This window comes from Capronia epimyces, assembly GCF_000585565.1.
Source record: "Capronia epimyces CBS 606.96 chromosome Unknown aczIQ-supercont1.9, whole genome shotgun sequence".
NCBI classification, from domain to species: Eukaryota; Fungi; Ascomycota; class Eurotiomycetes; order Chaetothyriales; family Herpotrichiellaceae; genus Capronia; species Capronia epimyces.
Genome location: NW_006912912.1, coordinates 976,638 through 1,003,190, shown reverse-complemented (window position 1 = coordinate 1,003,190; position 26,553 = coordinate 976,638). Strand labels below are relative to the sequence as shown.

Sequence of the window (26,553 nt, the reverse complement as noted above, 5' to 3'; positions counted from 1 at the left end):
TTCCGTTCAATGACACAAGAAGCACTCCTCGGAGCGGTATCCATCAGTTCAAAGTAAACTCGCACAAAATTGCTTGCCTCATTTGTATCAATCTCTGGCTCATACTACGCTCAGTACTCGGCGCCATCGTCATCTTCGACCTCCACGCTGTCGCTGGCGACTTCCTCATAGTCCTTCTCCAGAGCAGCCAGATCCTCTCTGGCTTCGGAGAACTCGCCTTCCTCCATACCCTCACCAACATACCAATGAACGAATGCACGCTTAGAGTACATGAGATCAAACTTGTGATCAAGTCGGCTCCAAGCTTCGGCAATGGCGGTGGTGTTGGAGAGCATGCTGACTGAGCGGTCAACTTTTGCCAATTCTCCTCCGGGAACAGGCATAGCTAAGATGAAGGTTAGCGGAGCGATCAGCGAACAAGCCACCCGAAGCGACTTACGTGGTTGGTAGTTGATTCCGACTTTGAACCCAGTGGGACACCAGTCAACTAAGTGGAAGCTGGATTTGGCCTTGAGCGAAGCAATAGCAGCATTTGTGTCGCGAGGAACAACATCACCACGGTAGAGAAGTGCAACAGCCATGTATTTGCCATTACGTGGGTCACAGACCACCATCTGGTTTTGAGGCTCGAAGCACTGTAAAGTGAGGTCTTGAACTTTGAAGCTCTCATGGGAGGAGCGCTTCGTCGAAATAACTGGGGCGTAGCTGATCAATGGATAATGGATGCGAGGATACGGGACCAAGTTGGTTTGGAATTCGTTCAAGTCGACATTCAAGGCCCCATCAAAGCGCAAGGACGATGTGACCGAGGACACAACTTGAGCGATAAGGCGATTCAAGTGCTCGTAGTCTGGTCGAGGGATGTCCAAGTTGCGGCGGCAGATGTCATAGACAGCTTCATTGTCCACCAGGAATGTGCAGTCAGCATGCTCGATGGTGCTGTGCGTAGAGAGGACCGCATTGTAGGGTTCAACCACAGACGATGAGACTTGAGGGGCCGGGTACACGGCAAATTCCAACTTGGACTTCTTGCCGTAATCGACTGAAAGTCGCTCGAGGAGGAGGGCGCCAAAGCCAGATCCTGTACCACCCCCGAATGAGTGGAAGATCAAGAAACCTTGCAAGGACGAACAGTTGTCTGTTGGCCAAGTCAGTCAATGCTCCCAGTTTCTCCACACAAGTATAAACCCATACCTGCGACACGGCGGATCTTGTCCAGCACGTCGTCAACCAGCTCTTTGCCAACCGTGTAATGACCTCGAGCATAATTGTTTGCTGCATCTTCTTTGCCACTGATCAAGAGTTCCGGATGGAAGAGTTGTCGGTATTTGCCAGTTCGGATTTCGTCGATAGGGGACGGGTCCAGGTCCACGAAGATGGAACGAGGGACGTGTTTGTTGCCACTCGTCTCGGTAAAGAAGGTCTCGAAGGATCCAGGGTCACCGACATTGGCATCAGGGTCAGGACGGCCATCAGCCTTCAGACCATGCTCGAGAAGATACCTGGGGAGGCGATTAGCAATCGAGATGGGAAATAGCGGTGGGCGCGTCGACGACGTACAATTCCCAGGCAGCATTGCCCAGCTGGGTGCCAGCCTGCCCGATGTGCAGGTGGCAGACCTATAGTCAGGGTTAGCAAGCCGTCAATGATACTGGCGAAAATGGACACAGAAGCCGTGTGATGTGGCAGCGTTCTGTAGGGTGATTTGTTGACACGGTCAGGAGGGGCAGGACACGAAAACCAAACACTTACTTCCCCGCGCATTTTGGAGCGATTCTGCGGATTCAAAGAATTGACGGTATGCCTTTCGGTTCAGGATACGCTAGGCAGAGAGGTGTTGAAGCCAGCAAGGACTATTGATGTGGAGGATGCGGACGTGCCAGGAGATTTGGAAGTTGAATCTGCGCAAGACAGAGACCTAGCACTACAGTACTAACTAGTAGGTAGCAGTAGTTGTGCGCGGAGGTTGTTATGGTTGGCGTGCTGCGATTGGCGCGAGGCCGAGTGCAGCCAAAACACACGCCAAGCCTGCGCTCTCAGGGGTCACACGGGCTCTGAGTCTGGCACTGTACGGATACTCCGTATGGTGCAGGGTGGTGACTGCGATCCAACCCTAATACTCAACTACCACCTGTTAAGGTTCTACCTGTACCTGCATCTTGCCCTCTCTCACCAATACTCTTCGTGCATTGTTGCGGCTCAACATTATTTGTGGCCTTGATGTGTCCTCCCAAGACCTATCTCCGATTTCTGGTGATCTACGTTTGTTTACGTCGCTGGTCCTGGCTAGATGCTAGGTAGATGCCCGGCATTCTGCTCATATATTTCGAGGAGATCTGCAGGTATTACCAGGTCGACAGGCGATATCACAATGAAACAAGGCTTGTTAAACTCCGGTGGTGCTGATGATCGGCCCGATTGGCATAGCGGCGGACGCCACAGACGGATAGGACATAATAGTCGACAGCCGGGCAGTTTCAGCGAACTCTAGGTATACTACCAAAGGGGTAATTTAAAGGAAATAGGCTCTTTCCTATATTGCTTTCACGTGCTATTCGTAGATAGAAGAAGAACGAGCTGACGCCTCGGTAGGTATGTTGTATTCAATCAAGATGCAGTACCTACCTACAGGTAGTGAGCAACCCTAGTAAACGCGGTCTCCTAACGGCGGTTTAGACGCGTCAATCCACAAAAGAGCGGCTGGGACAGACTACCCATCAATCAATAAATAAATCAACAAATGCGTCTCGAAACCGGCTTAATGTAATATGTACACTGCTCACTTCTCCTCCAACGTCTGTTTGATCCGGCCTTTCGATCCTTGATGTATTGCCAGTAGCGTAGCTACGAATCCCTCAAATTCAGCATCCTTGGTTTAAGGAACAACCTCGGGCTTCTGGGGCAGAAATGAAGTAGAGTGCTCGAGGGGCCCGACATCCTTGTTGATAGTTCTCGAGATTTCGGACGACAAGGTATCGCTTCTAAGTCCTTCCACGAGCCATGAATGACGAAGTAGCTGTGCCGTGGAAATACGTTGACGTGGATTCGTTTGCAACATGCTGCGTAGAAATGCGGCAAATGGTTGGATATCTTGTTCTCCGAAGGTTGAAGGCAGCTGTTGCTCCAGGTAGTCTAAAAAGACTCCACAATCCCGACCATCATTGCCGATTCTGTCGTTGATGAGAGACTTATGTTCCTCGTTAACGTCCTCTATAGTAACGCCAAAGGTGTTTAATGTAAAGAGTGACTCATTTGTAGCAAACTCGAAGATCTCCATATGGTTAGGTGGCTCAGATATAACAAAAGAGCAATGGAGACTCACCAAGCATCCCAGGCACCAGATATCGATGCTCGCATCCCAGTTCTCTCTGCGAATCAATTCGGGAGCACGAAATGCCCTCGGGGTTATTGGCTGCTCGCGAACTCGAACACCTTGCAATGTAGCTGTTTCAATGTTTAGTTACGACAAACTTCAATACCAGGGTTCAAGATAGACTTCCCTCCACCAAGATCACCGATTTTGACAACAAGAGAAGAAATCTCCTCCTTATCCAAGGCTCCACGAAATCTCTGCGAAGGTAGCAAGTACTTTGGAGCAGATTCGTCAACCGCTATTCCCTCAAGCCACTTTACAGGACAAAATTCTGGCTGTTGGAGCTGGATATCAAGGTCGGACGAGGCGGCCAAAGAGAACAAAATATTTGCTAGTTGCAGGTCTGAGAAGAGTTAGAGGGCTAGCCCATGCCTGGAAGGGGCAGGAAGGATAGATTCCAAGCTTACCACAGTGAATGACGTTGGACTCGTGGAGAAAATCCAAACCAAGAATTATCTCTGCAGATAGATTCTTTATATAGGCTGCATCGCGTGGTTGGCCCCGGACAGTCATTTCCCTACCGTCAGACAACATAACTGGGAGCACGAGGCAGAGATGTGTGCCGTTAGGGCCATTGTGTTGAAAATAGTCGAGTAGCTCCATGACATATTTTCTCCCAGGGTGTAAAAGTGATGAACTGGACAAATGCTGGAGAACTTCAAGTTTCTTGTTCATCTTTGACTGGTTCACTTTGACAATTTTCAGTGCGACATGTCGCTGAGAACTACTCCCATTAACTTAGCCATGAGATTTTTGAGGAAAGGTCTGAAGATGATTGTACCTCTGGTCAAGAGCTAGCCACACAGTGGAATATTGACCGTAGGATAATTTTCCGACGATTGTGTACCTATAATTGAATATGTCGTTGAGGTGTACCGGATGATAACCACCGGGTCGATATTCTTCAACAGACTCAACATCGTCATAAATCCTCTCAAGCGACGCTCCATCTCGGTACTATAGCATGCACATGGTGAGTAGAAAAGATAAGAATTGTACGAGATTTGGGGGATGAAGGACTTTTGAATTCCATGCCGGAAACTTCGTCAAGACTCAACATCTCTACCACAAGAAATGATTTGCACCGGCGTTGAACAGATGGCTGCATTGGGACAATTGGGAGAGCGGCCTCCGTAGGGCCCTAAGGCCCTGAGGCCTCTAGCGGGGGGAGCATACAGGTATTCCGCCTAGAGGAGAAGCGCTTGCATCTGAAAACCATGTCGAGACATAGCGATACTATTGCGAGTAGAGAGCATGCCAGGCATCCATACGTAGTCCGTACTCCGTACTCCGTACGCATGGATGAAACGAGGCTTGTCAAACTTTGGTGGTGCTGATGATCTGGCACAACGGCGGACGCCACAGATAAGACATGACAGCCAACAGCCGGGAAGCTTCAGCGAACTCTCGGTACACCAATTTAACGGAAATGGGCTCTGTCCTATGTGCTTTCACGTGCTATTCCCAGACTGAAGAGACAGCGAGCTGACGCTTTGGTAGGCTTGTTGCATTCGATTAAGATGCAGTAGCTATAGGTTGGCATTATTATAACCGAAGTCATGTTGCATGGGCCCCTGGGGTGATTGATATCAGAAGAGAAAAACAGTGCTTCAGAGGCAACGGCGATGTCGCATCCCTGCATATGGTCTGCACAAATTGAGCTTGAATAATTACATATCTTCGGCATCCTCACTGTTCCCAGGCAATTACATACACCTCTTGAGGGAAGAACTGGTCGATCGGTGACGATAGAAGTGAACAGCGTCCCACATGGGCTCGATCAGATGGAGCACATTCTCTGACTTGCTACGCCGTACTGTAGGGAGTATGGAGTACGTACCTAAGTCGACGTCGGCGTGAAGGTTGTTTTGAAACAAGGGCGGGCAAATTGTGATGTAGCCAGAGGAAAAGGGGACCCAGGTGCCCAGGTGCCAGGTGGGTTGTGGCGCCGGAAGGGGGGACCTAGAGGCTTAGGGGCTTAGGAGGCTTAGGCCAGCCCAGCCTCAGAAGCCCGAACTGTTGGGCCACGTCGGCGATTGGGGTCTTCCTAGCCCCCAGTGGCTGTCATTATTGGCGCATTTAGAGCCTAAGACCCCCGTTCTTACACGGTGCTTGCGAGGCGATTAGGCTTGGGCCTCTGGCTGCCTCCCCCTAGGTGCCCCCCACCTCTAGTTGACCCGATGGATCTCAACCCAACGGGCAGGCAAACCAGCATGTCCCTATCATCTGTCAGAACTTCCCTGCAATCGTCATACTGTGGCACTAGTACCAAGACGTCGGCGCGAATCATCTCCCCAAGACGCGCCCCAATGCGTGTGGAGGAGGAATAAAGGGACCAGCGAAACTTCCACATGTAAGCGGCTCCAGATTCAACTTCAGTGTCCGAGTTGCTGATCGCATCTTCTCCTCCAGCTCAGTCGACCATCCTCACCTTCTTTTATGCCGTCGTCCATCCATCTTTTCTCTTTTACTAAACTCATCTCTGGCGGCTCGACCTGCTGCAATAAAACCATCCTCTCTTTTACAGCGAATCCTCTGCTTCCCCGGCGACGGCGACGACGACGGCGACAGCTGGCATCCTTCGACGCATTTTCCCGGACCACCACCGCACTTCTAGAGCCACTGGCTGGCGTTAAGAGGGACGATACTTCATACAACGAGAGGGATCGCTGCAGGATAACCGTTCCCCTTCTCATACCCTCCTTTCTGGACCACACCAACAATGACCACCCCGGTTCAAGAACTCCCTCGGTTAGAGTTCGAACCTCCATCTCACCGATCCTCCGACGACGATGACAGTACTGCTGTGGGTCAGGATAGACAAGACGGGTCCGTGGACAGCAGGCTACTCCGCGAACGCCTGATAGTAGAAACAACTCGGGACCCGAATACTCGCTATGATGACCCAAGACCGTCCCCTTCTCAAACCCGAGAGGAGGCCCACCGTCTAGATGATGAAATCACGCTGCAGAGGGCCGAACGGCTCACCTCCATGGAATCTCAACAATCAGAAGGAGGTCGAAACTCTACAAACCTGCATCGATCAAGGTCCAGAGCTCCAGAACCCCTCGATGAGTTTGATACCGCAACCAACCCCATACATGAACGCACAGCCATCTACAAGCCGCCGGAGAATCCTAGCACGAAGGTCGCCAAGTTCTTCAAATATATCCACCAGTCGAGCTTCGTGATCCGTTATTTCACCTACATCGTGCCGGTCACGCTGCTGCTGTTGATCCCAGTGTTGATAGGAGCCCTTCTCCCTGTTGCAAAGCATGCGAGTGTTGGAGGGGTAAAGCTTCTTTGGTTTGGCGTCTGGCTCGAAATCATCTGGCTGACCTTGTGGGCTGGTCGGATTGCTGCTAGACTTATACCTTATCCTCTCGGCCTCGTTGCTAGTTTGTTCACCAACAATGCCAAAAAATGGCGAGACTTGGGCAAAGCGCTGGAAATCCCGGCCACGATTTTCTTCTGGTGGCTTGGTATCGAGATATCGTTCTTGCCAACAATGACGAACCACCATGTGAATGGGCGCAAGCACACACAGCATTGGGAAACTGTTCTCAACAAGATCATTGTCTCCGTCTTTGTGGGTGCTACTCTGAACTTCATCGAGAAAATCATCATCCAGCTCATCGCCATATCGTTCCACTTGCGCACTTATGCCGACCGTATCGAAATCAACAAGTTCCAGATCGGCAGTCTCACCAAATTGTACATGTTCTCCAAAACCAAGATCGCCATGGAAGATGCCGAATTTGAGGAGAAACCATCAGGGACTGCGTCAGGTGCTCGCACACCCGCCAAATATGCTGCTCAAGCTCAACATGTCATCAACAAAGCCTTTGCAAAAGTGGGTGACGTAGCCGGAACAGTTGCAGGCGATTTCACTGGCAAGAGTATTGCCAAAAGTGGTCATCCATCACAGGTTGTGTTAACTCTACTGAATACCACAAATGGCTCTCAAGTACTGGCTCGACGTCTGTACCGGACATTCGTCCGCGAAGGCTGTGAGACGACCTCATCAGAGGATCTGAAGGCGGCGTTCGATAACGAAGACGAGGCTGATGCAGCTTTCAGCATGTTTGACAAGGACATGAATGGCGATATCTCCATGGAAGAGCTTGAGGCTGTCTGTGTGGAAATTGGCCGAGAACGGAAATCTATCACTGCATCCCTGAAAGATTTGGATTCAGTGGTCAGCAAACTGGATGATATTTTGTTCATCGTCGTCGCTGTTATCACTATTCTCGTCCTCATCTCCCTCATCTCCACTTCGGCCGCCGGCGTACTCACCTCTGCTGGCTCGGCTGTCCTGGCCCTGTCATGGCTGTTTTCTGCAACTGCACAGGAGTTCCTTCAATCATGCATCTTCGTCTTTGTCAAACACCCTTTTGATGTCGGCGATCGAGTCAGTATCTACGGCAATACCGGCTCTACACTAAAAGGGGACGACTATTTCGTGAAGGAGATCTCCCTCCTTTACACAGAGTTCAAGAAGATGGAGGGACACATTGTGCAGGCACCAAACTCCTACCTCAACACTCTCTTCATCCTCAATATGAGGCGTTCTGGCGGTCTTGCTGAAGCGGTGCCAATCGTGATCAGATTCGGCACAACTCTTGAACAAATTGAAGGCTTGCGGAACGCTCTCCTCGATTTTGTCAGATCCGAGAAACGCGAGTACCAGGGTAACATCTTGACCGAACTGCGCGAGGTTTGCGAAGCATACTCTCTGACATTGAACATCGTGTTCTTCTACAAGTCAAACTGGCAAAACGAACTGCTGCGTCTGCAGCGAAGAAACAAATTCATCTGCGCCCTCATGGTGGCAATGCAAGAACTTGGCATCGAGGGACCGCGGCGGAATCAAGCTGGTTGGAGACCAGAGGTGCCATACTACATGCAATTGCCTCCTGGTGCTCCACCTCTTGCCCAATTTGGTGATGTAACTGGCCCAGATGGCGGTCAACCAGGCGATGCAGTCCACCAGATGCCTACCAGCGCACCTCCCTTGAGTCACCCCTCAATTCTGCGACGTCGACCTAGCACCGGTCAGCTTGGTCGTCATCGCGGCGAGTCTTTGTCCGCTATGGCCAAACGTGTCGATTTCTCTCTGGGAATGAAGGATGTTAGCTCAGGAGAGCAATTATCTGACGTGTATGAGGACCGAAGGCGTCCAGAATTCGACGAAATCATCCGAGAATCCAACAGAGTGGAGGACGAACGGCGGGGCTCGGAATCCCGAGATCGCGATGGTGCTGCCAGGTCTACTTCGCGAGATCAACCCTCGCATGGGATGAGTGGAATCTTGAGGAGGTCAACCACACAAAGCATTGGTGGAAGCCGGCGCACTTCTTCTTCTGTTGCGCCTCACAGAGCTTCGATCAGCAGTCAAGAGACTCACCGGAATCGGTTCCTACAGCGGTATAATCGCACTGGACGAAGCATCGACCTCCCCCGCGACTCTCTCGCCGAGGAGGGCAATGCTCCCCCACTTTCACCCATCGACGCGAGATCCGGCAATGTTAGTTCTCAAGCCATCCGCCAGGATTCCACGGCCTCTGGTCCACCTGAACCGTTCCCTGCCATGGCTGCAGGATTCAGTCACACGGAGGACTTTGAATTGCGCAGGACTGGCTAGGATAGGGCCAGCAAGAACAATTGTCTGCCCTCAGGTGCAGGCCTTTCTCTACAGTGAGACACTTCTAATTTCTAGAATCAAAGTTCCAGCAAGACGAAATAGCGAACTGTGATATTTGTACAGTCTTTGCTCGATTGCAAAGGTATGACCATAGAAGATAGAACTTATGACGGCGTGTTATTCAGCGTACACAATAGATGTCTCCAACCACGGGATTTTGTGGTTTATGTACATACTCTGTACTCCGTACTCCTGCTTCTGATCGACGCTATGCTCCATCCGGATGCTGGGGCCAGCAAAAGTCATCGACTGCCCAGAGCTCCATGCGCTCTTTTCAAGTTCTCACTTGTCGTAAGCAGCATTGTATCGCTACCTAACTAGGAATACCGGGCCAGAGTGCCGATGGTTGTTCATCAGGATTCCGAGGTGCGATGGTGTTGGCCACCGCGGCTTTTTGAGACGGCCCCAATGCGACAGACATCGTGTCATTTGCGGTGATCCGCCACCATTCTCGCCTGAAGACCTTGCTCTTGCTGAAAAACGACATGCAGCTATGCAACGTGGCGGAGATCTCAGCATTTCAACCCTCTTCAGGATCAGCTGCAGCTCTGTAGAATACTGCATACTCGGTTGTCGTGGCTTTCTTCATGGCCGTACAGCTTCGGAAATTTAGTATGTCATCCCAGGTCACTTGTTTGATTGTCAACATATCCCATCCTCCTTAGTCCAGATCTCTCAGATCTCTCCGCGGTGATTTGCAGACGAGCCAGCTTGGGAAGGGTTCGTACCTCTCCCTAGGCGAGGGGTCCTAAAGCGAAAGCATCATCAGCCGATACTGCCGGCACCCGCGAAAAGTGATCAGTGGGCATATAGTGGTCTGTTCAACATGGAGAGAACGTCTATGCAATGGTCATGGTTTCGGAGCAGAGGCAAGAAATTGATGCTGCCATGGTAGGACGACGACCAGTCTGCACGGGAGTTAGCAGATGAGAATTGATGGGACATTCTTCCAGGGCGTAGGCCTTTTAGGGGTCAATGTCATAGGAGTGCCACTCTGAGGGTTCTGTCGTGCTCTGGAAGTGCTGTCTTGCTCCGGGAGGTCAATGGCCGCCAACATCGACGTCGTAGCTCTCAAAGCTGTTGTGAGGCTAGCTCACTCAGTCTCACAACAATGACGAGAGTGAACCGTGTGTGGCGATGGACCGACAGTGTATACAGACACGGTCTGAGAGCAGCACAGTGAGTGATGGACAGTGTATACAGACGCGGTCTAAGAGCAGCACAGTGAATGACGGACAGAGCGACAGAAACGAGCAGTGAAGGAGCAGTGAAGGAGCAGTGAAGCAACTGCGCCCTGTTGTGTATATATAACTCTCTCTCTCTCTCTCTCTCTCTCTGCTCACTTTCTCCTGCCACCACACCTTGCTCCCTCTCTAATCTTCAGCATTGTTCTTCATCCCTCTGAGCTGTTCACTTCTTCAACACTCCATTGCATTTTGCTCTCTGCCTGCTGCCCTAGTTCATCTTCTTCGCAACAACCTCTGAGCTGCTTGCTGTGAACGATGAAGGTTAAGATCAAAGGTACGAATCACACTTGACGGCCTTCCATTTTCTTGTGACTAACTCGTCTAACAGGCTGGCCTCCGGGCTCTTTTCCCTGCTTCATCGTCATCCTATGCCTACTCACTGGTCTTGTCAATGCTGGTCCTGTCCAGAAGAGTCTCACATCAGTGGTCTCAAGCGTTCCATCCATTATGTCTCCTACCGCAGCATACCCTGTGTCAACCCTCCTTGCCGGATCTACTCTTCAAGACCTGGCCAAGCGTGATGGCGACATCCCACTGGCAAACAATTATGCTCTGGTCTGCGAAGACAAGCCTGGGACGGAGCTCTGTCGGAAGTCACCTTACCTCTATTACTGCAAAGACTCCGGTCGATTGGCAAGATATTCCAGCGGCATGGATGTTCTGTTTTGCTCCAAAAACTGTCAATGCATCAACCTGTCTCCTAAGACATGCATCGACCGCCTTTTTATCAAAGCTCACTGTTACGTCGCAGATGGCATTGCTCGTACTGTCAATGGTACCTCCCTTGGCTCTGTTGAAGACGCTGAGATCCTTCCTGATGGTACCTTGGACTTCTCCCAGCCAGAAATTTCCACCGTCTCGGATGGGCAGCCAGAAGTTTCCACCGTCTCGGATGGCTCACACGCAGTTGCGAAGCGTGACTCTGCAGCTGCGGAACACTCGTACGCGCTGGTTTGCGGAAACAGAGACTGGACATCGATCTGCCAAAAGAGCTCTTACGGATATTACTGCACCTCAAATGGAGCCCTACGCAACACAGGGAAAGAAGTCTCATTTTGTGAGGAAGCCTGTGAATGCGTCGACCTGAATCCAAAACCCAAGTGCATTCTCAGTCCGTATATTGCGGCGGTCTGCTCGGTGAAGGATGAGGTGGCTTACAACGACGAGGGCCAGATTCTTGGTCATATCGCCGATGCCTCGATTTATCCAAATGGCACCATCGATTTCACATCGTCCACAATTGCTTCTAGAGATGTGGATAACGCCGGTGACTGGGTTTTGCTGTGTTATAATCCGCACCACACTCGCACTTGCAACAGCTCGCCTTTTCGCTACGCTTGCAACAAGAACAACTTTACGTCGACGGCCCAAGACCCGGTCTGTGACGAGATCTGCAAATGTTCAGCCAGCAGTTCCATGTACAAATGCATCAGCAGAGAAAATTTCCAGACCCGATGCCATATTGAAGAGGACAAGGTTTACGAGATAAATGGAACACTCATGGGGAACCTTCTTGGTCATCTCGACGATGCGGTTATACAACCAGATTCCACCATCGACTTCTCCGCCGACACTGGCAAGATAGCTGCGACAAAGGACCTCTCTGAAGCTGTGGTACAGCACCAGAGTATCGTTGACATCTCGGCGACACCAGTGAAGCGAGCTGATGAACACAAGGACCATTGGGTCCTATTCTGCGGAAATAGACCACGTACCGTCACCTGTGGTTCGTCGCCAATCAGCTACGGTTGCAATCAGAGCCTTGTCGTGCACCCCCAAAAGGAGGATGACTTTGTCTGCGATCAAAACTGTCATTGCATCAACCAGTGGCCCTACCAGCCATGCACTACCAAATCCAATAACGCTTTCTGCGCAGTCCAAGATGGCATTGTCTTCAACCCGAATGGAACCGTCCTGGGTCTCCTTGCAGAAGCCTACGTTCATCCAAATGGGACTTTGGACTTCTCTCAGCTTCCTGTGAAACGAGAAGTGGCATCACGATCCTCTGAACTTTTCCACATGCATTGTTTGGGATATGATGGGACGGAAGACGATTCTCTGACTGAGTTTTGCACCGACAATGGTTACGTTTGTCGTGCAGGTCTAGATGACGCGCTCGTTCATTTGCAACATGGTTCGCAATATCTGGAGCAATGCTCAAGCCAATGCCATTGTCCAAGACCGTTCAGCCATAGGTCTACGATGCCCATTGACGAACGCTCCGACTTTTCACAATATTCCACAAGTGAGATCGAAGTGATGGAGTCGAACATTACTGCTCCACCAAGTGGTGTGCCAAGTCAATATTCGGATATCTACCAGCTCGACTGCGGCAATCGACGGGATGGACCTGTGTTTTGCTCATCCAGTGATCTGGGTTACTTTTGCCTGAGTAATGGTACAGTGGCGAGATCTTCTACTGAGGATAACGAAGCGGTGACCTGGTGCGACTTTTACTGCAAATGCATTTTCCGCCATCCGGTCCCCTGCGTGAACGAATGGAACATTCCCCTTTGCCAGGAACTGAGCGATGGTACTATCCGTGACGCATCGAACCTCTCGACTGTCATCGGAACCATTAACAGTGCCTGGGTCATGCCGAACGGGTCTTTGTTGCTAGATCGCGGCATGCCTTATGTGGCGGAAAATACCAATGTCACGCAGGCGAAGCCACCAGCCAACTGAGCTAGCTGGCCTTGCACCAAGAACCTGAGCAAAGCATGGATTTCCACATCACTCGTGGAATGTCCGTCAAGACGTTGTTTCAACATCGGGCACAGATTGCATTTTCATCCGACATCAGCTATCGACCCGAGAATATTCGCAAGGCCACTAAAGACATTGACAGCATAAGTGGTCTGGAACTAGGAGCAGGAACGAAGTTGTTGATCAGATGGATTGGCGATTGAAACCGGTGGAGAACAAAACTGACAGCCGGGGGACATGGGAGATGTCGATTGTGTAGTTTGATAGATGATAGATCGGTCTCCAGCGGCGACGACAGAATGAAACTCGTCGAGAATGAGAATGAGATAGAACCGTGCCAAAATACAGTCTCATTGATTTAATATGTATCCAGTCCACCGCGCAACTTGGAGTCGACACAGACACACGGCGGACGGATACATTACTAATTAGTCTGCCATCATGCCGCGGTGCAGAGCGTGAGCGGCATGCCAGCGCCATGGCAGTCAGACTAGCTGATAGAGAGAGCTACGTAGAGGTAATGGTAATGGTAATGGTAATGACCCTCGAAAAGACGGAGGTGGTGCTGATATGCGAGTGAAGACCAGAGGCGCGAAAACCAGCTAAGAGGTAAAGAGGCAGAGGTGAAGAGGTAGAGGTAAAGAGAACCTATGGCTAGTTAAGCAGCTTGTCTGATATGATATGATATACTATGATGGCCTGGCTAATTGCCATTCTCCATCCATCCATCCATCCATCCATCCATTCATTCATTCATTCGTTCATTCATCTATTCATTCTGCTTGGATTGGCTTGGATTTGCTTGGATTTGCTTTGATATGCTTGGATATGCTTGGATTTACTTGGATTTGCTTAGATTGACTTGGCTTGGCTTGGATTTGCTTGAGTTACCAACGGTTGTATACTACATATGTATAATAGCATCCTGAATGACAGGACAAAGACCTGCCTTACGCTGCGCTGCACTGATCCATATACTGCATCTGTCTGTACTGGGATACTGTCCTTAGATACTGTAGGTACTGTAGATACTGTAGATACTGGATTGTACTCCGTGCTTCCGCCCCCCGCCATTCTGGACATGAGCCATGTCAAGTTACTACATGTATCCCTCGAATCTGCGGAAGCAAAAAGGACGACCGAGATAGTACCGGTACTGTCAACACACTCTTATCCGGCCACGGCCACGGCCACGGCGAGGGAGGCAACACGCAAAATACCGAACTCGCCCATGAACGAGCTGAACCAGCGGGGAAAGAATCCGCTGTAGTAGAAGAGCGAAAAGAACAAGAACAAGAACAAAACCCTCACGACTCTGGACTATCTACCAGTCATCATCCTCATCCTTTTCATGCCGTCCGCTCATCGCACTCTGTCGCGCTCGCAGCGCCTCGGCCAGACCACCAGCAAGACTCCCTCCGCTGCTACTGTTGGGCGTGGCCCGGCCGGAATCTGTGCCGCTGTTCGTTCCCAGGCTCATCCCACTGTCTCGCGCCGGCGACACGCCTGGCTTCCTCGCCGCTGCTGGGACGGGTCTCTTGGCCGGCGGGGCAGGCGGTGTAGGTTTCGCTTTCACTCCAACAGGCGGCGTCGCCGTGCCTGCAGGTCTGGCGTGCCCATTGACCACGACTGACGGCGTAGGTACCGCGCGAGGAGCAGCAGCAGGAGGAGGCGGAGGAGGCGGTGGAGCGGTGCGAGTCTGTTCGATTTCTTCTACGTACGCGGATGGGGTCCAGCCTTGCGCATTCGTTTGCACATTTTTGCAGAGCCACCAGCCTATTCATCCGTTAGTTTGGCGCCGCATTGATCGAGCTGTTAAGGGAGATTTCTTGATGACTACGGCACTTACCATTTCCTTCTTTCTGCACTATCTCTATAATTTCGCCAGCTTTGATGGATAGCTCGTTCGCGTTGGGCGAATTGAAGTCGAACTTGACCTTGGCCTGCGGTTTCGTGGGTACGGCTGCCGGGGCAGGCGCCGGTGCTGGCGGAGGCGGTGGAGGAGGCGCTGTGCGGTGCGTCGACGATGCTGATTCATTTCGAGTGTGCAGTGAGCCATTTACGGCATGTGGCACAGCTGCAGGTACGGGACGTGGAGTCTGAACGGCCGGTCTGGCAGCCGGGACAGGTCGTCGTGTGGTTGATTTCGACGGTTGGCCGCCCGGGCCTCCAGGTCGAAGTAACTTGCCGGTCGTGATGGGTCGTGCAATGGCTTTGCCCCGTGGAGTCGGTCGAGACACAGAGGTCGGAGGTTCTCCTGCAGGGACGTGGATCACCCCCGACTTATACAGATCATCTCGAGGGATGGATGGATCCTTTTGGACCTTGACGACTGCTGGCTTGCCGGGCTTCTTATTATATTCGAGGTTGCTGGAGATTCGGAGGTCCATTCCGCCAGGAGCAACGGTCTTGAATTGGAGGAAGAATTCGGTTTTAAACACGCAACTGATCAGAGGATCTGGCTCTGAAGGAGACCCAACTCCCAGTCCGAACCAGTCATCTCGGAGATTTGACGTCGAAATGTATTTGACGGCACCAATGGGGATCGTTCTCTCGGCTTGAATCTGGAGCTGATTGTTTACGAAATGCTGGAGCACGATGTAGACCGCTTTGTTGGTGAGAACCAAAATCCTGGGCATCGGCTTTGAAGATCGGCCGAACTTGGTGACCAGCAGCTCGCATCGAGCCGAGAACGCACAACGCTCTTGAGGATTGAGGTGAATGGAGTCCCGGAGCACTTGACCCGATCCACCTGGCATATTGAGGCCGAGATAGTCACCAAAGAAGCGTCTCGATCCGAGCAAGCTGTATCTTCGGCGCTCTTTCCGGCCAGCCAGTAACTGGTGTCCTCGGTCGCGAAATTCCACCTCCTTGACGCCCACTTTCGATTTCCGCCAGAACCGCTGGATTCTCGTGGCAGCCTCAGCACGGTAACGGAGGTAGTTTCGCCAGGCTCTCTGGATACGAACAGCCATGTTATGCCAATAGCGATCTCGCATGTGTTCCAGCCCAAACAGGGTTTCCGGGGTTTTGATGAACACCTTGGTGGTCCCCATTTGAAATTCTTCTTTGGGGATGCTTGTGTCCTTGAAGATGATCTCCGACGCGGTCCTCACATCGCCCGTGTAGGTGTATTCTCCCGCATAGGAAAGCCGAGGCGACAGCAAGGCAAACCTTTCCACGAACTTGTCGAAGGTCTGACGGTACGCAAACCCTGCTCGTCGAATGCGGACGTTTTCCTGAAGCCCAAGGTACTTGATCTGATGGAGGACGTTATGGTCGTTGTATTCCTTCGGGGACTTGTTTTCGTTAGGCTTGATGGTTCGAATATAGGATGGCTGCGCCCGCATCAGAGTCTCCACAAGCTCGTTGGCCGACTGCCTGATTTTGTCACCGGCAGTGGGAGGGCGACGCTTGTCATCTTGATCTACACGATGCGGGAACAGCTCGTGCAAGAAGCTGTTTGAGCTCTCGCCGACCAAGTTGAGCAGATCTTTCAACAATTGATCCTTGTTCTTGTCCGTCATGCCGGCAACCTGGTAGTTCACGTCACCCGCATAATGCTTGATGATAAACTGGCCTTGCCTGTTCTCAAAATTGGGGTTGCTAGACAAGAAATTCAGACGGCCGACAAAGGTTTGATCAGCAGCTGTCGAGTCGGCATGTGCCGTCGCACAAGCATCGTTAAGAGCGGCAAACACTCCTGGTGGTCGCTTATCTTCGATCAGGGAACAGACCACTTTGTTATCGAAATACTTGATCGGAGTCCACTGAATCTGTTCACGGGCATACTCTTCTTGTTCAGCCTTGAGGGTCAGCTGAATGAAGATCTGTTGCAGCTTTTCGTTGACATAGTTGATGCACAGCTGCTCAAAAGAGTTCTTCTCAAAAATCTCGAAGCCGTAAATGTCGAGAATACCGATCGTGTTCTTCACGACGCCTTGAGTCCTCAAGGAGGCATTTGTACGAGCGACAATCCAGTCGAAGAGATTGAAATAGATGGCCATTGCCAAGGCATCCCGAACGGCGGTCGCTTGCACGGGATTGAGAGGAGACTCGTAGATCGATCCGCGTCGTCCTCCGCCGCGGGAGGTTTCCACGATTCTCACAGTCAGAGCCTTGTGCACATGCGACGGGTCAACCTCCAGCAGATAAGCCAAGAAATCCACCACAGATGAGTCTGCAATGTCAACTCCTCCCTGGTCGTTTTCTCGGAAGGTGATGTTCCCTGTCCACAGGATCGCCGCAAGCATCCGGAAGATGTTGTCCTGCTCAGGCTTCGTCAGACCGATAATCCGCATGGCCTGGAGCGTCTCATTGAAGTCACTCGTGTCATCTATCCCCGGCACGTCGAAACATTTGGACTTGCTCGTGTAAACGTAGGATTGTGGAGGCTGGACCCCAAAGGTTTCTCTATACTCCTTGGGCGCGGCTTTCGTGAATTGGTAGAAAATGTGGAAGTTCCGCTCGTTCGTAATCTGTCCCACCACTCGTGTCTTTTCCAACAGGTAATTCGTGACTTTGGCCCCCACCGGCTCACCACTTTCGTTGAACTCAAGCTCGAGGTACTTTCCGAAACGTGACGAGTTGTTGTTTCGGAGTGTTTTGGCGTTCCCGAAAGACTCGAGCAGAGGGTTGGTGGCGAGCACCATGTCTTTGGTCTTCTGGATCCGAGAGTCGGTGCCACCGGAGACGCTGGCAATGTACTGCATGAGCCGTTTGGCAGCTTCGGTCTTGCCTGCGCCCGATTCTCCTGAAATAATGACACACTGATTTTCCTTGTATGCTTTCATGTTGTAATACGCCGATTCTGCCACCGCAAACACATGCGGAGGGACCTCGAGTCTGTTCCGGCCCCGATAACTGTCCAGCACTTGGTCGGTATAGATACCCAGGTCTCGGAACGGGTTGACGGACACCAGCACATGGCCGATATAGGTGTATATGTCGCCATGTTCAAAGCGCTTCTTGAGGTTTTCATTGATTGCTTCGTTGGAGACCTTGCTTAATAGCGTGAGGTCTGAAACACCCACCTCCTTCTTCTTGGTGATCTCGAATGCGGCCTTTTTGATCTGGGGCTGCCCGGCTTCTCCCTCTCTAGACTTGCCGCCGCCGAAAAGGGAGGACTTCGGAGCGCGAGACGATTTGCCATCGCGGCGTTTTGTTTGACCCTGGAATTAGCCTGTGAGCAGATCTCACAGTGCATTTATCGCGCCGGGACTCACCATCCTAGAGGAGGTAGTTGATTAGGACATGCGCGCAAAGCAAAGTGATCGGCCGGGTGAGGGTGACGTCGGAGGTCAATGGCGTCTCAAGCACGGCGAGAGGAACATGTACGGGAGTACTGGTGTGAGAGAAATGAACAAGGAAGAGTTGCGACCCAACGACTGAATAAATGGTGTGGCCTGGTCACATTCAGATTGCCTGCGGCGGTGATCTGTGGAATTAATGAATGGGGTTCAGGCTCAGTCAGGCCCGAGCCTGTGACATATCAACAGCTTAGCGCTGAGCAGTGGCAGCTGCGGTCCTGGTCCCTCAAAACTGAGCAGCCTAACATCTCCAATAGCTAATAACTGTGGCTGTGAAGCTGGAACACGCAATCACAACCAGCCGACGACGACTTGAACGCGTCCGCTTGTATCATCAAGCAATAATGAATGGCCATAGTGACAGAATATTATTCATCGCCATCTTGGCCCAACGCTCAATCTACTGGATGTACGGAGTACATCACATCCGCTACTATTTATTATTCGGCTGCACTGCAGGGGGTCGCATCGCCAGCGATACCCTATCTCCTATAGTCGGTCCATGAATTTGCTGAAACATCTTGACAGTGAACATGGTATGAAGAGAGATATCGAAGGTTAAATGCTGTCTTCAGTAAGCTACTATAACTCTACCTTGCTACCCGCTCGACAGAGTCTACTTTGATCCTCCTGCCATCCGCTAATAACCCGTCAATACACCTTCATACAATCCACTCATTCCCCCAGAAGTCTATGATGTTGCTTGCTGCCACCGGACCTAGGTATTCAGATATTGTATTCTTTCCCCCGTTCGTTCTCGTGGCTTCTTCCAGCAGGCGAATGGAGGGAAAGAGACTGGTCAGGATATTCGCAGCGTGTGCTGGTAGCGGTTGGACTGGCGCGGTGGTAGTTGCATGAGCAATCAGTGTCGCTGACTGGGGCAATGCCTGTGGTTTTGTCTCGTTCACCTTCGCAAGCTCCTGGACATACCTCTCCAGGGTAGGCAGAACACCTTCGATCGTTGGCGAAATAAGGATTGGGGTAGTGTGGGACTCTAGCAGTCTACCCACAGATCAGAGACTCCGCCTCGATTGCCATAGGGATGGTTTCGTGTACCGTTCTTGCAAGATCGAGAACTGTTGTATGAACCCTACATCTGCCTGCGAAGCGTCCCCAGACTGCACCAGCATGACAACGTAATCATCTTCGCCTTCCCCGGAGACAGGTAAGTGGGATTGTATTCGCTCCTGATTGAAGGTTACGGGGTCCGAAGACCATAGAAGAAGAACGCCGAAGGTGAAAGGAGAGGCTTGTCTTTGGGTCTTGATGGTGAGGTCGCAGACAGAAGGCACATGCTCTGCTTCAAGTATCAGCTCGCCCTGGGTCGCCGGCACACTGGTTACCTTCAGACCAAAACGTTGTTGAGGAGGTTAAGCAAGGGCCGAGACTTTCCCATTCTGGTCGACACCGCAGTGCTCCCGAGAATGCAGCATGAATCATATGGACGTTGGGCGTTGGGTACCTCGAGACAGAATACAAGCTGAACTTGAGCCACGCAGTCAAAAGACCCCTCGCCCCTCGCCCCCCGCCGATGGGGACTTGGCTGACGCCGCCCTGTGGTCACTCCCGGCTTGGGCGACTTTGGTGAGCCAGCACCCACGTCGTGGGGGGCAAAGGGATTGCACACCCCGGTGGGGGCATTCACTCACAGTACGGCATGATGACTCTCCCCGTTTAGGGTCGATGGTGATGCCGCCCTATGCGCACCCCGTCCTGAACTAACGGGATCTAGGATCTATGATCTATATTAATACAGCACCCCTGAAGGCATGCTTTCAGATCTGAAGTGTTAGTATGCAATACGAAGTATTTGGCCAAGGTAGATCTATCTCTGAGCGAGGATAGTTTCGCTCAGTAGGAAAAAGAAAAGGTTGATTTGACTCTCTCGAAACAGCAACGCTCAGCGACTTTCACATCTCTAAAAATATTGAAAAAGGGAAAGAAAAAAGAAGAAGTAGGATACAGTAGTCTACTGGCCTATATGACCTAAGGGACTATACGCTATTCTCCACCCTCCTCACTCTCCTACTGTGTGTGTGAGATGTGAGATACTTATTGCCACTTCAAAAATACTCTATACAGCCCGCCTTAATTGACCTCTATTCTATACCAGTTCACTTGGACTTGTCTTCCAATATCCACCCACATCATCTCAACACCGGCTCCTCTTAGGCTTTGGCTTTGGATTCAGCCTTTTCAGACACGAGGTTGGCTTGATTCAGTAATTCCCAGTCGATGGTTGGGCCGTGGAAGTTTTTGCGACCGTTAACAAACCACAATGCTATAATTATGGCAAACAGTCCGACGAGAATGACGCTCGTATAGTTCATGGCCCCGACCGTGACGGGCAGGGTGGGCGGAAAGCAGATCAAGGTGCCCAAGACAACGATCCAAAGCACCGCAAATATGTTGCATAAATACCCGAAATAGCCCAGGTTAAGATAACGGGCCGGCAGTGATTTGGACCGGCCTTGGAACAGGAGAATGCCCTGTGGTACGGCGTAGGTGATGTTGAGGTAAAGAACGGCCGAGGTGACGATCGAGTTGAAGGCTGTCGTGGATGCCAGGTAGAGGAGGCCGTAGATGGCGGAGAAGAGGAAGGCGGCACAAGTCGTACGGACGGGGAAGTCGAGTCTCGAGTCGATTTTGGAGAAGTAGCCCGAAAAAGGGACCCCGTTCTATAAGGCGGTTTATAGTATGTTAGCTATTCTTCCTCATCCATCCGAGTCTAAGGTGATCTAATTATGATCAGGCTGGAGTGTAAGCTTAACCTACATCGCGAGCAAAGGCCCATGCTAATCGACCGGCCGTCACCCATTGAGAGGGGAGGGCACCTGTTGAATAGACCAAGCGATTAGCGGCGGACGGAGAGGTCGACAACGCTGGGTTTGGTGCTATCAAGCTTACTGATGTAGACAAGCCAAAGCCAAACAATGAGGAAGGTCGTCACATTCTTGTTGCCAATTCTAACCGGCGAGTAATCAGCCTCCAAGTCCCCATCACATGATGCAGAAAGTGCCGGATACTCACGCCTGATAAACAATCTCCATACTTGGGAGCGGAGAGCTGACCACGGCGTCGAGGTCCTTGATGAAAAAGCACAAGGCCAAGAGAAGCGGGAAGGCGGTCATGAACCCGATGGCCATGGTCATACCCATGACCTGTGGCACTCGTCGTCCCGGATGGGTGATCTCCTCACTAATATGTATGGCTGGTGCGCGGTGGGAGGGTTAGCGAAATGATACATAGCTCGAATGGCTCGAACGGAGAAGGGACGGGTATTGATCTAGCCTTACCACCGTCAGTCGCTCCAAATGCGTACATGGCATTGGTGACTCCTAGCATCCAAGCGGTTCCTGAGCCCCATCCACTGGTCCCCAGACCAGATTGTGTGATATATGACCCGGGTTGGGCTTGCTTGTGCATGGCCAGTACGACGATGAAGAAGACCAAGAAGCCGGTGAGGGAGAGGTAGAGGGTGAATTGGACCGTCCAGGAGATTTTCCGCGGAGCTGCAAATAGTGGAATCACTGCAATTGTTTCATTTCAGCTTGGATCAGAAAACCAACCGGGATCACTGTCTCGTCTTACCCGTAATGAAGCTCACGGCCAGGTACATCAGGTAGATTTGCCACTGATTAGCCACGAAGGCAGGGTGCCAGAAGTTGACGAGTCCGGCGAGAGAGACCGCGGCAAGGGAGAGACCAGAGCATCTTCAATGTATGTTTAGTGCCCAGCTTAATCAATATGAGACTGCATTTTGACAATGACATACGTTACAATCCACCAGGCCAGGATGGACATCCACCCGATCACATACGCCGCGAAGCGCTTGGTTTTGGGAGGGGCCAGGATATAGCAAAAGTGATATTGACCTCCACTGGACTGTAGGCAATGCTTGTTAGTACGGTACGACCTTGTGGTACTGGATCTGGATCGGACGGCTCCGACTCACTGGAAATGCAGAACCTAGCTCACTCAGGCCCGTGGTGATGATCCATTGCACAATAAAGGCGACCAAAAGCCCAAAGATAACTGATTGAGGTCCGCCGTAGATCAGATTCTGGCCGAAATTACTCTGTGACTTGGTCAGATTCGAGATTCGTGTCAGCCAGTCGAGGCTGGGCGGGCGGCTTACCAGATATCCAACCCATGAGTTGGTAATGGAGAACCCAAGCCCGAGGGCAGAGATCCAGTTGAACTGACGAGGCATGGCAGCCTCATGGCCGTTGGCCTTCAGGACGGCATCGTCCACGTTGGCCATGTCATCCAAGCCGCCCTCAGCGATACTATGTGGCTTATCGGAGGCTGCGTGCGGCTTGATTGCCATGTCGGCGGTCTTTGACTCGAGAGACATTGTATTGTGTGAATCGAATCGCTTCTCGATGACGGTGACGGTGACAGCCAGATGAGCGTGGTAGTGGTCCTGGCGCCCTACTTATGTCTCGAGCCGGGTCTCCCAGATCCCAGATACCGGCGAACTCAGGGACCTCAACACAACCACCAACGATGTGTGAAGCTCTCATCGCTCGTCCCGCATATCTGGACCACTACCGCTACCACTACCGCTGCCACTACTATTGCCACTTCATCGTGGTGTCTCTCATCTGAGTGAGAGGGCGATATCTTTGACGGTACGATCGTGTAGACCGATTCGTGGGCAGGGGTTGGGACGAGTGGAAGTTGGGATGGTTGCCAATTGCAGAAAGAGATCCAGCTCCAGACAGCGCTTGGGCGGGTCCTTTCTGATTTCCTTACACTGGTTGGGACTTGATCGGAGCTTAGCGTCGACTCCCTCCAGCATGTCATGCCCGATGCACTTGGCCGGGTGAGGTCTATGGCCTGGCGTCCAGTGTCCAATGTCCAGGGGCTGCTTATCATCTGCTGTATCTCCCGGGCCGAGGGGATTTGACTTTATTCCATAACTCATGCTGATGCCGGTAATCACATCTAGAGTAGAAATATGGAGACTCCCGAGCCGGTAGCCTCGTCCTTATGTGGAGTTGGTGGGGTCGAATCATATCGTGTCGAACAAGGTACAGTGGATTGGTGAAAGTGCGGACTATGTCCTCATTAGGAGAAAGACGCCGCCATCTTGCTATCGAGAGAGAGCTCGGTTCTCTTTCTTATCGACTGGACTTGGAGTGATTCTGCCCAGGCTTCATTTCAAGGATCAGGGTAATTGTTCCATAGCCACCTGTCACGGTCAGTTTGAGGCAGAATTATATCAACTTGGCTGACCTCCTTGCAAGTCCGAATTCTCATTGATTACAAGAAGAAAACAAGCTGAAAACACTCCCCTCCAAAATGCCTGGCCTTGTTAAAGAATACAGCTCCGATGTGCAGAAAGTATCAGCAGACACGCCACTGGAAGACGTGCTCTATCTTCTCAAACGGGACGGTGGTGTTTTCATCAAGGGATTGATCCCAGAGGAGGATGTCGACCAGGCGTATGATGAAGTTCGAGATCGTTTGGAGGAGAGTCTGGAGTGGGAAGGGGATTTTTTCCCGAGTAAGTGACTTCAGGCGCTGAGTTGGGTTGGGCCAAGTGGAAGTGTCTGACGAGCGCCTCTAGAGGAGACACAGCGGGCCCCTTCGCTCATCGCCAGGAGTCCAACCTATACTCGGACTCAGCTGATGAATCCTCTATACCAGAAAGTGTGTGACCACTTTCTGACCACACGGAGCTGGTTCTGGTGGGGGGATGAAAGGAAAGAGTCTGTGTCGAAGCCGTACGCCCACTCCTGCACCGCCATGAGAATAGGGCCCGGTGGCAAGGCCCAGCCTCTGCATCGAGACGACTATATCAATCACACCCACCACACTGAGATCGACGCGTGGGATGACGAACGGGACAAGAATCGGGAGACGGCAGTAGGGCTTTTCGTGGCCGGCAGCAAAGTCACCAAGGAGAACGGAGGCACCCAGTTCATTCCTCGCAGCCACCTTTGGTAAGTGGAGCGAGCATCTTGCTAGGAGCCCAACCAAGTTGCTGACTGGGAATCATTGATGCAGGGGCACCGACCGCAAAACACCACCGCGTGTGGATGAGTGTATCTTCGCCGAGATGGACAAAGGCGATGCCTTCATCATGCTCGCCTCGGCTTTCCACGGCGGTGGAAATAACACCACCACAGATGAGAAGCGCATGATGTTTGCCTCGTTTGTCGTGCGCGGCTATCTTCGACAGGAGGAGAATCAGTACTTGGCTGTGCCACAGGATATGGTGAAGCAGTATGAGCGTCCGATTCAGGAGTTCATCGGCTACTCCATGGGCGAGCCTGCTTGCGGATATGTCGAGCAGATGGACCCTTATTACACTCTTTACCCTGAGTTGTCGAAGGATGCCAGACCCAAGGATTTCTAACCGGATCAGGACCAGGTACAGTATGATAATAGATACATACTATGGTACATGGTACATGGTACAATGATGCACGTACATCTGAGAAGACATCTCTAAGCCAGGTATATTAGTATATTACCTGTAACGACCGATCTTCCACTCTGTCGGTATTCGTACTTAGCCACAGGTAAAGGTCGGGGGGAGTGAGCACAGATCCATCAACCGGGTCCCACCTCTAGGATTCAGGATGCACTTTTACTGTACTGGGGGAACTGGGGGGGTGTTTCTTTTCCGACCTCATTATTTTAGCCAAAATTAATCCATGAACATAACCCTAACCCAGATGAGAAGCAATCCCAACTCCCAGCTCCCAACTCCCAACCACCGAGTAGGGAGTACAGGATCCTTGCCCCACTCCTCCACTCCCCCTCGAACGGCAAGCGCAAGTATGATGTGAGATGTAGGGTCTTTATGAAAAACCATCCTAAATGCTTAGATCTCCCATTGACACAGTGTGATGGAACCTCGCTCAATCTACTGAAGCATAAGGACAGCAACGTCCAAGTATACCTATACCATTCCCAGGCGGTTCAGGAATCCAGTCTGCTTCACTTATCTCTCCTTTGACCCTCTCTGATATTGATATTCTTTACAGAGTGACTGCAAGATAGCTACCCCGACGATGCCCTCTACCGATGGGACGAATGGCGTCAGCGGCCAGCAACACATTCTGCCCACCTTGTCGTCGAACTTGGTGGGTAAGACGGCCATTGTGACCGGCTCTTCACGGTACGGACACGGACAATCCGCAACATCCCTCTCCCTCTTGAGCATTGAATACACAAGCTGATCTGATCGAGCACGCTACAGGGGCATTGGTGCTGGGATTGCCCTCGAACTCGGTCGCCGTGGCGCCAACGTCGTGGTCAACTACAGCAGTGAGAAGTCGCAAGGGCCGGCGAGTCAGGTGGTCAAGGCCATTGAAGCCACGAAATTAGGACCCAGAGCGGTCGCGGTGCAAGCAAGCGTTGCAGTCGCTGCAGACCAGCAGAAACTGGTCGAGGCTGCCCTGAAGCTCAGTCCCAGCCAACAAATCGACATGCTGGTGCACAATGCGGGCCACGGAGACGACCGATATCTGGTCGATCTCGACGAAGCGTTCTACAATGAGCAAATGGACATCAACCTGAAAGGTGCTGGTGCCACGAGCCTCCCTCCCTCAAGCATGGCGCTCCCAATATCAGTACCATGTATTGGTATTGCTTGCTAACAGTCTCGTCTCGTCTCGTCTAGCACCGGTCTTTCTCACCCAGGCCGCTCTTCCGCACATTCCTCGAGGGGGCCGAATAGTCATCATATCGTCGGTGTCGGCGCGCATGGGTGTTCCACAGCAGAGCATTTACGCCGCGAGCAAAGCAGGCACTGAGGCATTGGCTCGTGTCTGGGCCTCGGAGCTGGGTCAGTCGCGAGGCATCACCGTCAACTGTGTCAACCCGGGCCCCGTGGCCACCGACATGTATTATGCCAGCTCCCAGGAATTCATCGATGAGTTGCAACCCATGATCAATACCACACCCGCCGAAGCCAGGATCGGGGAGGTGGCAGACATTGTGCCACTCGTCAGGTGAGTTCCAGCCCCCTTCCCACCAATATATCGATAACTTGTGCTTGTGCCTGTGCCTATGCCTGTGGAACGTGCCAATCTGACCTTCACTGCTATACAGTTTCTTGTGCTCGGAAGAAAGTCGATGGGTGACGGGAAGCGTGGTTAGTGCCAGTGGTGGATTGTTGCTTTTCTAACCCTAACCGCGTAGACGGTGGGAGTGGGATAAATAAGATACTACCCAGATACTGTGTGTACCGAGTAC

The 26,553-nt window shown here is 51.8% G+C and overlaps 8 protein-coding genes across 8 annotated transcripts; 4 read left to right on the top strand and 4 right to left on the bottom strand.

Annotated features, from left to right (window-relative positions):
* Positions 1-110: 110 nt before the first annotated feature.
* Positions 111-1,764, bottom strand: A1O3_09357 (tubulin alpha-2 chain; the record flags this gene model as incomplete). Its single annotated transcript, XM_007739451.1, has 5 exons — positions 111-385; positions 440-1,138; positions 1,195-1,502; positions 1,561-1,619; positions 1,753-1,764. The coding sequence occupies 5 exons, from the start codon at positions 1,762-1,764 to the stop codon at positions 111-113; spliced, it is 1,353 nt and encodes a 450-aa protein (XP_007737641.1).
* Positions 1,765-2,875: 1,111 nt separating this feature from the next.
* A1O3_09356 (CMGC/SRPK protein kinase) lies at positions 2,876-4,048 on the bottom strand (the record flags this gene model as incomplete). The annotated part of the gene is made up of 4 exons (XM_007739450.1): positions 2,876-3,271; positions 3,323-3,423; positions 3,480-3,716; positions 3,781-4,048. The coding sequence occupies 4 exons, from the start codon at positions 4,046-4,048 to the stop codon at positions 2,876-2,878; spliced, it is 1,002 nt and encodes a 333-aa protein (XP_007737640.1).
* A 2,047-nt stretch (positions 4,049-6,095) lies between these two features.
* On the top strand, positions 6,096-9,017 carry A1O3_09355 (uncharacterized protein; the record flags this gene model as incomplete). Its single annotated transcript, XM_007739449.1, has 1 exon — positions 6,096-9,017. One exon carries the CDS (start codon positions 6,096-6,098, stop codon positions 9,015-9,017), a length of 2,922 nt encoding a protein of 973 aa, XP_007737639.1.
* Positions 9,018-10,771: 1,754 nt separating this feature from the next.
* On the top strand, positions 10,772-13,009 carry A1O3_09354 (uncharacterized protein; the record flags this gene model as incomplete). Its single annotated transcript, XM_007739448.1, has 1 exon — positions 10,772-13,009. The coding sequence occupies one exon, from the start codon at positions 10,772-10,774 to the stop codon at positions 13,007-13,009; it is 2,238 nt and encodes a 745-aa protein (XP_007737638.1).
* Positions 13,010-14,354: 1,345 nt separating this feature from the next.
* Positions 14,355-18,258, bottom strand: A1O3_09353 (myosin-1; the record flags this gene model as incomplete). Its single annotated transcript, XM_007739447.1, has 3 exons — positions 14,355-14,806; positions 14,880-18,127; positions 18,230-18,258. The coding sequence occupies 3 exons, from the start codon at positions 18,256-18,258 to the stop codon at positions 14,355-14,357; spliced, it is 3,729 nt and encodes a 1,242-aa protein (XP_007737637.1).
* Positions 18,259-20,507: 2,249 nt separating this feature from the next.
* A1O3_09352 (uncharacterized protein) lies at positions 20,508-22,696 on the bottom strand (the record flags this gene model as incomplete). Its single annotated transcript, XM_007739446.1, has 9 exons — positions 20,508-21,017; positions 21,115-21,173; positions 21,247-21,305; positions 21,370-21,550; positions 21,636-21,869; positions 21,931-22,052; positions 22,115-22,224; positions 22,295-22,417; positions 22,478-22,696. 9 exons carry the CDS (start codon positions 22,694-22,696, stop codon positions 20,508-20,510), a joined length of 1,617 nt encoding a protein of 538 aa, XP_007737636.1.
* A 950-nt stretch (positions 22,697-23,646) lies between these two features.
* On the top strand, positions 23,647-24,706 carry A1O3_09351 (uncharacterized protein; the record flags this gene model as incomplete). Its single annotated transcript, XM_007739445.1, has 3 exons — positions 23,647-23,851; positions 23,915-24,290; positions 24,355-24,706. The coding sequence occupies 3 exons, from the start codon at positions 23,647-23,649 to the stop codon at positions 24,704-24,706; spliced, it is 933 nt and encodes a 310-aa protein (XP_007737635.1).
* Positions 24,707-25,367: 661 nt separating this feature from the next.
* Positions 25,368-26,485, top strand: A1O3_09350 (uncharacterized protein; the record flags this gene model as incomplete). The annotated part of the gene is made up of 4 exons (XM_007739444.1): positions 25,368-25,474; positions 25,556-25,878; positions 25,979-26,309; positions 26,410-26,485. 4 exons carry the CDS (start codon positions 25,368-25,370, stop codon positions 26,483-26,485), a joined length of 837 nt encoding a protein of 278 aa, XP_007737634.1.
* Between the last annotated feature and the right edge of the window lie 68 nt (positions 26,486-26,553).